The following is an 11,670-nucleotide window of genomic DNA, read 5'->3' on the forward strand; positions in this document are numbered from 1 at the left end:
GCACCTTCTCTCAGGGGGTGTCCTTCCTGATGCACTGCTGGGAGAAGGGCTGTCAGTGCCTGTGGCTGCTCCAGCAGGAGCCAAGCCCATGGGCTGTAAAACACTGATGGAAGGATGGGCTATACAGGTGAGCTCTCCCTATGCACCCAGCAAACCACTGGAAAAGAAGAGCACTCTGGTGATCCATTATTTCTTTTTACACACAAGTGGCCCCTTTTATGTCCATTTCCCACGTTTGTTCTTTCCCCCAGTCCCTCCTTCCCCCACAGCCTGGAGCTGTCCCCCCTGCCCCAGGATTCCCTGGGACCCTCAAGCTCTGGGAGCAGCAGACCCCATTGCTGCTGGGGGGTCTCCCCCTGGACCTCTGGCACCCCTCCTCACATCCTCGGGTCCCTGTGACAGCCAGGCCAGAGCTGCCACTGGCTCTGCAGAGGTGACCAGGATCTTTCCCTGCAAGGCCTCTGGAATCCTGTGCTCCTTTATGTTCCTGGTGAGCTGCCATCACTGAACCTGCCAGGCAGCCACAGCAGAGCCTCTCCATCTCTTCCCTGAACAGCTGCAGCTCTGAGGGCCTTTGCTGTGGCACAGGACCCACCACAGAGCATTTTGAGTAAAAATCAGCATGATATAACATCAACAGAGAACACAGAAAAGGGTCTAAACCCAGTACAGGTTACTAATGTGAGGTCACCACGAATCAGAGCCATTTTAGGGACTCCACAGAGACTGGAGACTGCATCACAAACCTTAATGACCAGGAACAAAATTTAAAACCAAACCCTCTGGAGATGGATGCCTGCAGCAGGAATGGGATGACAGCACATGGCAATTGAGACAAACTGGCTTTAATGTCACCAAGCAAAGCTGCCTCAGCTCAGGTTCTCAGGGACTGTAGAAATAAATACTTTAGGACCTCTTGTCCCTGTGACTACTCATTCTGTTTATTCAAAATCTGGAGTAACCTTGACCAGGACAGTGTTAGCACGGAGGAGGAGTGAGGTACTGAGCAGCCCCTTTCCCAGAATGATCCTGAGATAAACCCACCTGGGACCAAGGGCAGTTGTGCTGAGAACAAACCCACTTCTGCAAAGGAAAAAAGTCTTCCTGGGAGCTCTCCTCAGGCTGCTCCATTCCAGGGGAACACACCAGCTCAGCCAGAGCTCCCAAGCGTGGAAAAGGCTTGAGCAGCAAAGCTGCAGCACTGGGTTGTTTGAGGCTCTGAAGCACCAGACTTGCACAGGGCTGCAGGAGCCCACGCTGGACACTCCAGACATCAAAGCATCTCAGGACTGGACAACTCATTGCAGAGCCACCAGGCAGGGTGCGGAGCTGAAGTTTGGGGCTGCCAGGGAAGGGGGACAAAGGCACCAGGAGAGGCTGGTGAGGGACAGACTGAACTGCAGAAGCTGAGACAACAGCCCAGGACCAGAAGGACAGAGTTCATCTTTGAAAAGGGAAGATCTGCAGCACAAGGCACTGCCAAAGGCACAACCCCAGCACATGGGAATCCCAGAGCAGCTGCAGGAAGTTGTGTAGGTGAGCCAACTCACAAACCTCATCTCCTGTGGAGACAGGCTGGGACAGCTGGGGATGTTCAGTCTGGAGAAGGCTCCGTGCATAAAGGGGCTCCAAGAAAGCTGGAGGAACTTTGGACAAGGGGAAATGGCTTCCCACTGCCAGAGGGCAGGATTAGATGGGATACTGGGAAGAAATTCTTCCCTGATGAGGCCCTGGCACAGGTTGCCCAGGGAAGTTGTGGCTGCCCCATCCCTGGAAGGGTTCAAAGCCAGGTTGGATGAAGTCTGGAGCAACCTGGCCCAAATCCTTTACTCATTCTGTGACTGCCCAACTCTGAGCAGCAAAACATTCAGAAGCAGCTTTTTTTTTTTCCCCAGGATGCTGCAGTGGAGTCAGGGTGGCAAGGATCCCAGTGCCTGAGACAACACAACCCATCTGGCAATAGGTCCAACCCTACAGCCCATGGTGTGACTCCGTGGTCCTTCCACACTGGCCTTGCTGCAGGATGGATCCCTGTGGGGATCAGCACCAGAGGTAGGACATGGGGGGCTGCTGCCCTTCCCCAGCCCTGCAGCCTGCTCTCAGGGCAGAGGCCACGACAAGGCCTGCACTGCCTGGGTGGCCTCCTCCTCACACAGGTGCAGATGTGATGCCTGTCGTGCACACCAGTGGGCTGCCATGGGGTTGCACTGTCAGGAGTTTTGCCACAGGAGACAGAAGGACCCTCAGAAAGCAGCTTTATTTCCTAGTGGTGCCTCTGGGAAAGGGATGGACAGGGCTAGTGCAGGGTGTGGCACTGCTGGGTGCAGTTGGCACCCGCCCAGGACTCAGCTCCCAGGGCTGGGCGTGCTGGCAGAGGGGGACTGGCTCTGCCACAGGAGGGAATTGGAGCTGTGTGTGGATCAAGATTCCCCCCTCAGGCCCCCATCACTCCACTGGGACACCCACTGAGCTGCCCCTGTCACTGGTGGCTCCCAGGGAGTCCCCAGAGAGGCTCTGCCCAGACAGGGCACTGCTGAGGCTCTGCTGCCGGGCAGAACGTGGCACCGCTTCAACCGACACCTCCACCTCGATGGTAACACCTTCCCTGCAGACAGACACCGGCCTGAGGGCAGCAGCCAAAAGGGGGACATCACCTGCTCAGCACAGCAGGAGCGGGGCAGGCTCTCCCCCAGCCCCTCCAGCACAGCTGCTTACCTGTCTGAGGTGTCGTGGCCCTCACTCAGCATGCTCCCCGCCAGGGCCACCGTGCTGGCTGACTGGCTGTCCCCTGCTGGCCACATGGGCCCCGGGCGCGGGCTGCGGCCGCTGCTGGCCAGGGAGGCTGCGGGGTCTGCACCTCCGTCCTCCCCTGCCCTGGGGCTGGGCAGCACCGACCACAGCTCATTCACTGCGGAGAGACAGCAGCTGTGCCCACGGACTGCTCCTCCAGGGAGGGCACAGGGAGTCCCCGGCAGCCGTGTGGGACTCACGTTTGGCCAGGTTGTCCAGCTCCACCCCGCCCAGGTCTCCGGGCGTGCCGCTGCCGCGGCAGCCCCAGCGGCTCCGGCACAGCGACAGCACCACGGTCCCGTACACGTAGGTGAGCACCAGGGGCACCCCGAGGCCTGTGGGTGGACAAGGGGTCACTGCCCAGCCCCAGCCCCGCTGCCTCTGCTCCCAGAGAGCCCCCACAGCCACAGCCCCGCTCCCCAGCGTGGGCAGCGCCCTCGGCACTCACCCACAGTGAGAGCTGTTATGATAGGGGACACAAAGAGAGACAGGAGGACACTGCTGGTGACAGAGAGGCACTGCTGGCACCCGGAGAGGCTGCTTCGCCGGCTCTGGCCCAGCACCTCAAGGACAAGACAGAAAGGTGAAGGGCTCTACAAAGACCTTGGCATAACCCCAGAGACACAGCCTCTCCCCAGCCTGGCAGAGCTGCAGCCACAGCCACCCAGACACCCCTCCCTCTCCTCAGGGACAGGCAGCCACAACAGCACTGCCACCACAGCACAAGTGTTCCTGGAAAGCCCCCCTAGAACCCTTCCTCCTTCTGCCCACCCTGACCCCACGCCCCAGGCCAAGCACACCCACGCTGGCAGGGGCAGCAGAAGGCCTTGGCAAGGAGGGACTGTGGGCTGTCAGTGGTGGCACGGGGATGTGCCATGGGCAGCAGAGAGCACTGTGGGTCTGTCCAGGCCGAGGGCCATGGGCTACCAGGCTCAGCAGGGAGCAGGAGCACAGGGACTCCAGGACCACCTGCCAGTACCTTCCTACCCATGTAGATGGGGATCCCAATGGTAATGACAGGGACAGCCACACCCGCAGCAAGGGAGATGACCATGGGTGCTCCCAGAACCATGCCCAGCTGCCAGAGGATCCTCCGGGTCCGTGACCATGGCCTCTTCCCCCAGAAGGTGCAGCCAGAGGGGCTGTGGGGACAGAGCAGGGCTGAGCCACGGCTTCTGCAAGCGGCAGAGACCAGCACAGCCTGGCTCCATGCCAGGGGACATCCATGGGCCCACCAGAGAGCAGGCAGCCAGGTTCCCCCACCCCTGAGCTCCAGCTGCCTCCTACAGGATGCCAAACGCCAGCTCCAGCCCTCCCAGACCCAGCAGCACAGACCACCCTGCTCCCCCCACTAACCCCAAACCTGGGGCAGGACCTGGCTGCCCCCATTCCAGCCCCCCAGCTCCTGTCTGGGCCCCCAGGCCCCACGGCCCTGCACTGACCTCAGGAAGTGCACGTCAGAGATCTCCCTGAGGCAGAGCCAGCAGAAAAGGCACCCACAGACCGTGCAGTTCATGCGGTTGCAGCTCCCATCGTTGATCTTCATGATGAAGGCGCTGCAGCGAGGACAGACCTTGATGTCCTCGGCCTCAGCTGGGGGGAGAGAAGATGGGATGGGGGAGCAGGACAGAAGAGTGTGCATCCATCCCAGCCTGTCCCACAGGTATCATGGGGGGGCCAGGGTCCCTCTACACACCCCAACCCAACCGGCCCAGGGGCCATGAGACTTCAGCAGAGGCAGTCAGAGGGAACTCTGGATCCTGCCTCCAGCAGCCCCACAGGCAGCAGGCACAGAGGCACACGACTGTGCCAACCCCATCCCTGCTGCTCCCGCCCTGGGGCAAGGCCTCACCGTGGGCTGACTCCTCGGGCTGTGCTGTGGGGCTGGCCAGGCTGGGGGCTGGTGCACAGGGGCCGTCAGGGTGCCAGGGCTGCCGGCAGTGGTAGCAGAACTCGGTGCCGCAGCCCTCCCGCCCGCAGGTGAGGCGGGGACACTGCGCACAGCCATGGGCAAAGACAGCGTAGCTGTGGGGAGAAGGTGGTTGGAGCTGGGTCACAGCCAGGCCGGGCTGTGGCAGTCCCAGTCCTGCACTGAGCTGGAGCCAGGGCCCCGGCTCAGGAGAGCTGGGATAGACCCTCACCAGCCCACCCCGCCCAGCATCCACAGCCCTGCGGCTCACAGAGCCTCTAGCACAGCCAAGGACACCGGCAGACAGCGCTGCACAGGCTCTCAGCCAGACCAGGGCACTTCCCTGGGCACACCCAGCCCAGCACAGGACAGGGTGATGAGGAACCCAGCCTGCGGAGGGCTCACAGGACACAGGCACCCGCCGCTGCTGCGGGAGGGGCCCCAGACCCAGCCTCCCATCGCCGTGTCTGTGCTGGGGCATTACCTGCAGTCAGGGGCAGGGCACCAGCGGGTGCCGGGATCCGCCACCAGCAGGCGCCGCAGCAGGAACTCCTCGTACTTGTCGCGGAGCGCGGGCTCGGGCAGCAGGCGGTGCACGTCGGCGGGCAGCAGCGCGGCGGGGCAGTGCGGGCAGGACACGGGCACTCGGCTCTCCCGGACGGCCAGGCACAGGTACTGCTCCAGGCAGCCCCAGCACGAGCGGTGCGAGCACGACGCCAGCCTGGGAAAGGCCTCGGGGGGCTGCGGCAGCAGGCACAGGGGGCATTCCTCCAGCGCCTGGTCCTCGCTCAGGGGCAGCTCCACACGTGTCTCCTCAGGTTCCTCTGGCTCCGGTTCTGGCGGTGTCTCCCCCCCGACGGCCTGTGGCTTCCGTCTGAAGCAGCCCAGAAGCCGGCGGGGCCCGGGCACACGCGTGGGCTGGTTCATGGTGGCCCACCGAGGTCGCCACCGGCTGCTGTTGGGTTACGGAGGGCAGTGGGGAGGTGCTGGCCCTGGTGCAGCCCCCATGGCCGAGCTCCTACCTGAGCCTCGCCGCAGGTAACAGTGGAACCATCCCCAGCTGCAGTCGGTGCCGCTCAGCCTGCAGAAGAACTGCTCCTGAGAGCGAGCCCATGCCCTGGGAACAGGCCCTCGGCACCCAAAGAAGCCTGACAGCCCCCTGTCAACAGCCCCCAGGCCTGTCCTGCCCCATCCTGTCTCCTTCAGCTCTGCATGACAGATCCAGGACCACAGAACTCCCAAATCCCCAGCGCAGTGAAAACAGTGGCAACACCAGGACAACCAGCCCAGGCCCAGGGTGGTGACACTCACACCCATCCCCATCCCGGGGCTTCAGGGGTCTCCTCCCCAGGGTGAGACTTGACTACAGCACTTCTCACTGGAGCTCAGTTGCCAAGGGACCCAAGACGCAGTTCATTCAGCGACCAGGAGTCAGGTGATTCCAGCAGTGGGGTAAATCTGTCCATTTGCTTTGCTTAGAGCATCCATGGCCACACCGCATTCCCTCCCCGAGGTCCTCCTCTCTCTACACCCAAGTTCCCTCTGCCCTCCCCACCTCAACAGCACCCTGCAGCCTCCAGAGCACTCCCGTGACAGCTCTGCCAGAGGCAGAATACGGGCATGAGAAGGGCCAGTGACACCCAGGTGACACTGAGGACTCCGAGCATACCTGTTCTGCTGGGCCAAGCACTGGGAACCCCCAGGGGACACAGCGCTTCCCGGGGGACACAGCGCTTCCCAGGGGACACAGCAGTTCCCAGGGGACACAGCGCTTCCCGGGGAACACAGCGCTTCCCAGGGGACACAGCGCTTCCCAGGGGACACAGCAGTTCCCAGGGGACACAGCGCTTCCCGGGGAACACAGCGCTTCCCGGGGGACACAGCGGTTCCCAGGGAGAGGGCAACTGCAGAGCTCAGGGACACCGGGCGGAGACGGGATTTACGTGGAGGCTGCAGAGCGACACAGCCAGGGCTGTACCTGTCAGCGGGGAATCATCGCTGGCAGCAGGGCACGGCCACGGCTCCCCCGGGACGGCCACAGCCCGACACATGCAGCGCCCTGGGACCTGCAGAGGGAGAGCAGCGATCCGTGAAGGGGCCGAGCCGCGGCTCCCGCAGCCAGGGCCGCCGGGACACGGACCGGAGCCGCCGGGAGAGCACAGCGAGTGATGGGGATCGGGCACAACTCCGGGACACGGCTGGGCCGCACCCCCGCACCGACCACCTTGGGGATCGGCCAGAGCACGGGGTGACCGGACAGCCAACGGCGCTGGGGCCGCAGCGGACGGGAAGCAAAGCCCCGGGTGTCCCCGGTCTGACCGTGCGGGGCACCTGCAAGGGACTCACCGAGGTCTGCCCTCGGCGCCGGCGCTCGGCGGGGCTGGACCCGGTGGGCACCGGGGGAGGGGCCGCAGCCGCCCCTGAAGGGGGCGTCACACAGACCGTCAGCGTCCGGGGGTGGCCCCGGTCCCGGTCCCGCCGGTGCCACCGCCTCCCGCCGGCCGGAAAGGGCGGAGCGGCGCTAGTCCCGCCCCGCCCCAAGCCCCGCCCGAGCCCCCGAGCCCTGCCCGCCTGTCCCGTGACCCGGCTCGGCCCAGCCCCACGCCCCCGCCGGGCCCGGGCCCGCTCCCGCTCATGCCGCGGCCGCCGGGGCGGGCGGGGCCGGGGGACAGCGCCGCCTCTGCGCACGCGCCCGCTCCGCTTCCGGGTCGCGCGGCCGCTTCCGGCACTTCCTCTTTCCCCCCGCGCGCCCGGGGGAAGCGGAAGCGGAAGTGTCCGGTCGAGGCGGGGCGGCGGCGGCCGCCCCCGGCTGGCGGGGGCGACTGGCGGGCCGCGGGCGGGCGGGCGGTGGGGCCGGGCCGGCGCCGGGGCCCGCCACGATGCCCCGGCGGAAGCAGAGCCACCCGCAGCCGGTGAAGGGTGAGTGCGCGGCGGGCCCGGGGGGCGGCGGCGGCCCGGCGGGGACCCGCGGCGCTCGGAGCGCTGCAGCGGACGCCGAGGATGGCACCGAGGAGACGGCAAGAGCGGCGGTGGTGCTGCCCGGGGACCTGCTGCTGGGGCCGCGGCCCGGCCTCCGAGAAGGGACCGCCAGGTGCGTGCGGCCCCCGCGGGGACGCCGCCCCTGTCCGGCAGCCCCGCCGGCGGGAAAGCGGCCCGGCCGTGCCGTACCGGCCCCGCGCTCGGCGCATCCGGCAGGGCTCGCCCTGCCACGGGCCCGCCCGGCACGGGCTCCGGCCGAGCTTCCTCTCACGAGGGAGGCCCGGCCCCGGACGGGGCCCTCGGCTGGGTTCTGCCCGCCCGGAATTGACCCCGGGCACCGATCCCCGAATGCTCCTTCCCGCCAAGATCCCGAGCACGACGTCGTTCCCGCGGTAGGTTTGGGGCCGAGCCCCGCAGCCGCCGCCGGGATCGCGCCGGGGCCAACGCACCGCTCGGCCCCGGCTGTGCTGCCCCCTCGGGAGCCGGGCCCGGGCCCGGGTCCTGTTCCACCACTGCCCTCGGCACTGCGGGGTGTGCGGAGCGCTCCCGGGACCCCCGCCCCGTGCGACTGGGCAGCGGCTGTCCAGCCGGTGCTCCCCAGCTTGGGTCAGCCCCGGCCGAGGCGGCCGCAGGAGCCAACGCTGCTCAGCTCAGTGGAGCTGCCTCCCGGGGACTGGTAGGAGTCACCCCCCGCCCCAGGCACTGAGCAACGCGGGAACAATGGCGAGGGATGAGGACAAGGACTGTCCGCTCATTGTGTCCCCAGGACTGTGCCCTGGTCCGTGTGCTCAGTGGATGTGCCAGGCTCCTGCTCTGAGGGCTGTGCCTCCCTGCCCTGGGACAGCTGCTTGGTAGCCCTAGGAGCCTGCCAGGGATTTGGTGCCAAATTCAACCAGGAATACCTGTCCTCCCATTTAGCCCCAGCCAGGGAGCAGGACTAGGACCTCAGTCCGGTGACCCAGTCAGGACAGAGGAGCTGTCCCCTGTGGGCCCTGACGGCCCCTTAAAGGGTGGTGCCTCTGGGGATGCTGTGGCACTGCTGGGCTCAGGGGACAGGGGTTCCCTCAGTCTGGGACTGGGCTCAGGGGACATGTGGGTCCCTTGGTGTGGGTGGGGCTGAGCTGAGGAGAAAGGGGGTCCCTTGGCAGAGGGCTGGAGGCAGGGTCAGGAGTTCCCCTTGGCAGGATGCCCTTTTCTGCTGTCTGTGTTTCCAGCAGTGCTTGTGGAAGGGGCCAGGAGGCTGGAGGGGCTGCCCCGTCCCACAGCATAGCTCAGCCTCATCTCTGTGCCTGCCTGGGGCTCTGGGAGCTGCACCCAGCCCAGACAGCAGCAAGGGGACAGTCCAGGGTGCTTCCCAGGATGGTGGGCAGCTGCTGAGTCTGACAGGCTCCTGGGCTGCAGGTCAGGCACAGACATGGGGCCAGCAGGGCATGGCTCACAGCTGGTCGTGGTGATCTAACCCCTCCAGCCCTGAGCACCAGCCTGGGGGCACATGTGGAGCAGAAGGGTGAGTCTGTGCCCAGAAAAAAAAAGTTCTGTTTGAGAGCCTGGCACAGCCTTCCCCCCACTGCCACCACACACTTGGCACTGTGTAGGGCTGGGGAACGTTTCCTGCAGGATAGAAGGGACTGGTGTTGGAGCTCCCTGGTGCCAGCCATGTGAGTGCAACCAGCTGCCAACCCTGGGCCTGGGGCAGTGGCACACTGAGAGGGGCACAGAGCAGCTTTATGGGCACCCATTTCTCTAGCCTGGGCCAGGTTGTGCCTACCACCTTCCACCCACCAGGCTCAGCAGTGCTGCTGGTGATGGATCCACCCGTCCTCTCACCCTTCCTGGTGCCAGGGTCTTGGCCAGCCACGCACAAGTGTCAGGGTTTCCCAAGACACCCAGAACAGGCCCTCAGCAGGGTGTTGGGGCAGCCCACGTCTGCAGGGCTCCTCACTGCAGGGCATGGTGTGTGGGCTCCTACGGAGTGCCCCAGGGTGGGTACCCAGTCTGGGGCTGGGGGCGTAGGCAGAGGGGCTGTGCCCAGGCCAGCCCGGCTGACACGGCCCCATCCCCACGCTGTTCTCAGCAGACACACTTGTGGGGAAGATCGCTATTCCAGCGTATGCCCTGAGCGACGACGACTGCTCCTCCGGGTACCAGCAGCTGAGTGTGGAGAGTGACCCTGAGGAGGGGGGCGAGCCCGGCCCCGCGGCCCTGCCCTGCCGCCAGTGCGGGCTGCAGCTGGCTGCCAGCCTGGGCCAGAGCTGCCTGCAGTGCGCCGGCGCCGAGGGCGGCCGCAGCCAGCGCATCGTCTACTCCTGCCAGCTCTGCCCCTTCGCCTCCCACTACTCCAGCCACCTCAAGCGCCACATGAAGACACACAACGGGGAAAAGCCTTTTGCCTGCCCGCAGTGCGCCTACGCCTCTGCCCAGCTGGTGAACCTGACCCGGCACCTGCGCACGCACACCGGGGAGAAGCCGTACCACTGCACATGCTGCAGCTTTGCCTGCAGCAGCCTGGGCAACCTCAAACGCCACGAGCGGGTCCACAGCCAGGACAAGCCCTTCCAGTGTGCTGCCTGCGACTATCGCTGCAACCAGAGCCGCAACCTGAAGCGGCACATGCTCAGCCACCGCCTGCCCGAGGGCGAGGGGCCGCACCAGCAGGACAAGGACCCAGGTAATGGTGGGAGGGTGTTGGGGTGCAGGGAGAGCTGCTCTTGGGGCCTTGGGGCCGGGGCAGGGCGCAGATCTTGCCATTGACCCAAAGCCATGTTACTGCTGGGCTCAGCAGGGGCGCTGTGGCTCGTCATAGAGCCGATCCTCACTGGCACTGTGCAGCCCAGCTCACCAGCCCATCTCTTTTTCCCACAGAGCCACTGCTGCCAGAGCTGAGCCTGCACGTGGGCAGCGGCAGCGGCCCCTTCTTGCCCAGCTGTGCACGGCTGCGGGGCGAGGAGGCAGCCGCGCTGCCCGAGCTGCTCTTCCCCTTCACTTGCCGCATGTGCGGGCTGGTGCTGGACGACGGCTTCGCACAGGATGAGGGCCTGGCCGAGCAGGTCTGCGGGCGCTGCAGCCTGGCGGTGCTGGGCACCGAGCCGGGGGCCAGCCCCCGAAAGGGCACTGGGGACAAGGACTTCGCCTGCAGCCTCTGCCCCTTTGTCACCCACTACCCCAACCACTTGGCGCGGCACATGAAGACGCACAGCGGGGAGAAGCCCTTCGCCTGCCCGCTCTGCCCTTACGCCTCCGCCCACCTGGACAACCTGAAGCGGCACCAGCGCGTGCACACGGGCGAGAAGCCCTACAAGTGCCAGCTCTGCGAGTATGCCTGCGGCAACCTGGCCAACCTCAAGCGTCACGGGCGCATCCACTCAGGCGACAAGCCCTTCCAGTGCAGCCTCTGCAGCTACAGTTGCAACCAGAGCATGAACCTGAAGCGGCACATGCTGCGGCATACGGGCGAGAAGCCCTTCCAGTGCCGGGACTGCTCCTACACCACTGGTCACTGGGACAACTACAAGCGCCACCAGAAGATCCACGGCCACACAGCCGAGAGCTGGGTGAACCCACGCAATGCCAAAGCCCTCCTGGCCCCCCCAGCCGTGGGCACGGCTCTGCCCTGAGACAGCACTTAGCCCGGCAGCGGGCCTGGGGTGCCTCGGTGCCTGTCCTCCCCTGGGGGAGGGAGGAGGACAGGCAGGCAGCTCCACGGGGGCTTAGGGCTGCCTTATACCAGGCCCACAGGGCACACTGGGGCCTCCAGCAGCCCTGTCCTGCGTGGGCAGGGTGAAGTCACGACCGGCGGCTCTGAGCCCTGTGGCACCGCCACCCCACCTGCCTGTGTCTGCCTGCCGGAGCCTTCCTCTGCCGGGGTTTGGGGAAAAGGGGGGAGCGGGGAACAGGACTGGTTCCATGGCTGCTGCCGTGCTGGTCGGTGTAATTTATGTTGTGTATAAAAGCATTAAACAGTCAGTTTTGTTATCTGCTCTTCACCCTGTGGG

General features: G+C 65.6%; 2 protein-coding genes and 1 pseudogene across 4 annotated transcripts; 1 reads left to right on the plus strand and 2 right to left on the minus strand.

Moving 5' to 3' along the window:
- Positions 1-833: 833 nt before the first annotated feature.
- LOC136358616 (uncharacterized) lies at positions 834-2,103 on the minus strand (annotated as a pseudogene).
- Positions 2,104-2,238: 135 nt separating this feature from the next.
- LOC136358612 (E3 ubiquitin-protein ligase RNF19B-like) lies at positions 2,239-6,763 on the minus strand. 3 transcript variants are annotated; one of them, XM_066314498.1, is made up of 9 exons: positions 6,678-6,763; positions 5,184-5,780; positions 4,643-4,815; positions 4,233-4,383; positions 3,770-3,932; positions 3,239-3,353; positions 2,991-3,125; positions 2,716-2,908; positions 2,239-2,605 (listed from the first exon to the last, which is right to left on the minus strand). In XM_066314498.1, exons 2-9 carry the CDS (start codon positions 5,624-5,626, stop codon positions 2,446-2,448), a joined length of 1,533 nt encoding a protein of 510 aa, XP_066170595.1. In that variant the 5' UTR covers positions 5,627-5,780; positions 6,678-6,763; the 3' UTR covers positions 2,239-2,445. The 3 variants fall into 3 exon arrangements, with proteins under 3 accessions (XP_066170595.1, XP_066170592.1, XP_066170593.1); XM_066314495.1 differs by having other exon boundaries at positions 2,239-2,623; XM_066314496.1 differs by lacking the exon at positions 6,678-6,763 and having other exon boundaries at positions 2,239-2,623; positions 5,184-6,363.
- A 775-nt stretch (positions 6,764-7,538) lies between these two features.
- ZNF513 (zinc finger protein 513) lies at positions 7,539-11,661 on the plus strand. The gene is given in 4 exon segments (XM_066314494.1): positions 7,539-7,755; positions 7,757-7,790; positions 9,753-10,346; positions 10,541-11,661. Coding segments are annotated over 4 exon segments (1,557 nt in total). The 5' UTR covers positions 7,539-7,578; the 3' UTR covers positions 11,293-11,661.
- The last annotated feature ends 9 nt before the right edge of the window (positions 11,662-11,670 follow it).

The sequence above is a fragment of the Sylvia atricapilla genome, chromosome 3 (genome assembly GCF_009819655.1).
Source record: "Sylvia atricapilla isolate bSylAtr1 chromosome 3, bSylAtr1.pri, whole genome shotgun sequence".
In the NCBI taxonomy this organism is placed as follows: domain Eukaryota; kingdom Metazoa; phylum Chordata; class Aves; order Passeriformes; family Sylviidae; genus Sylvia; species Sylvia atricapilla.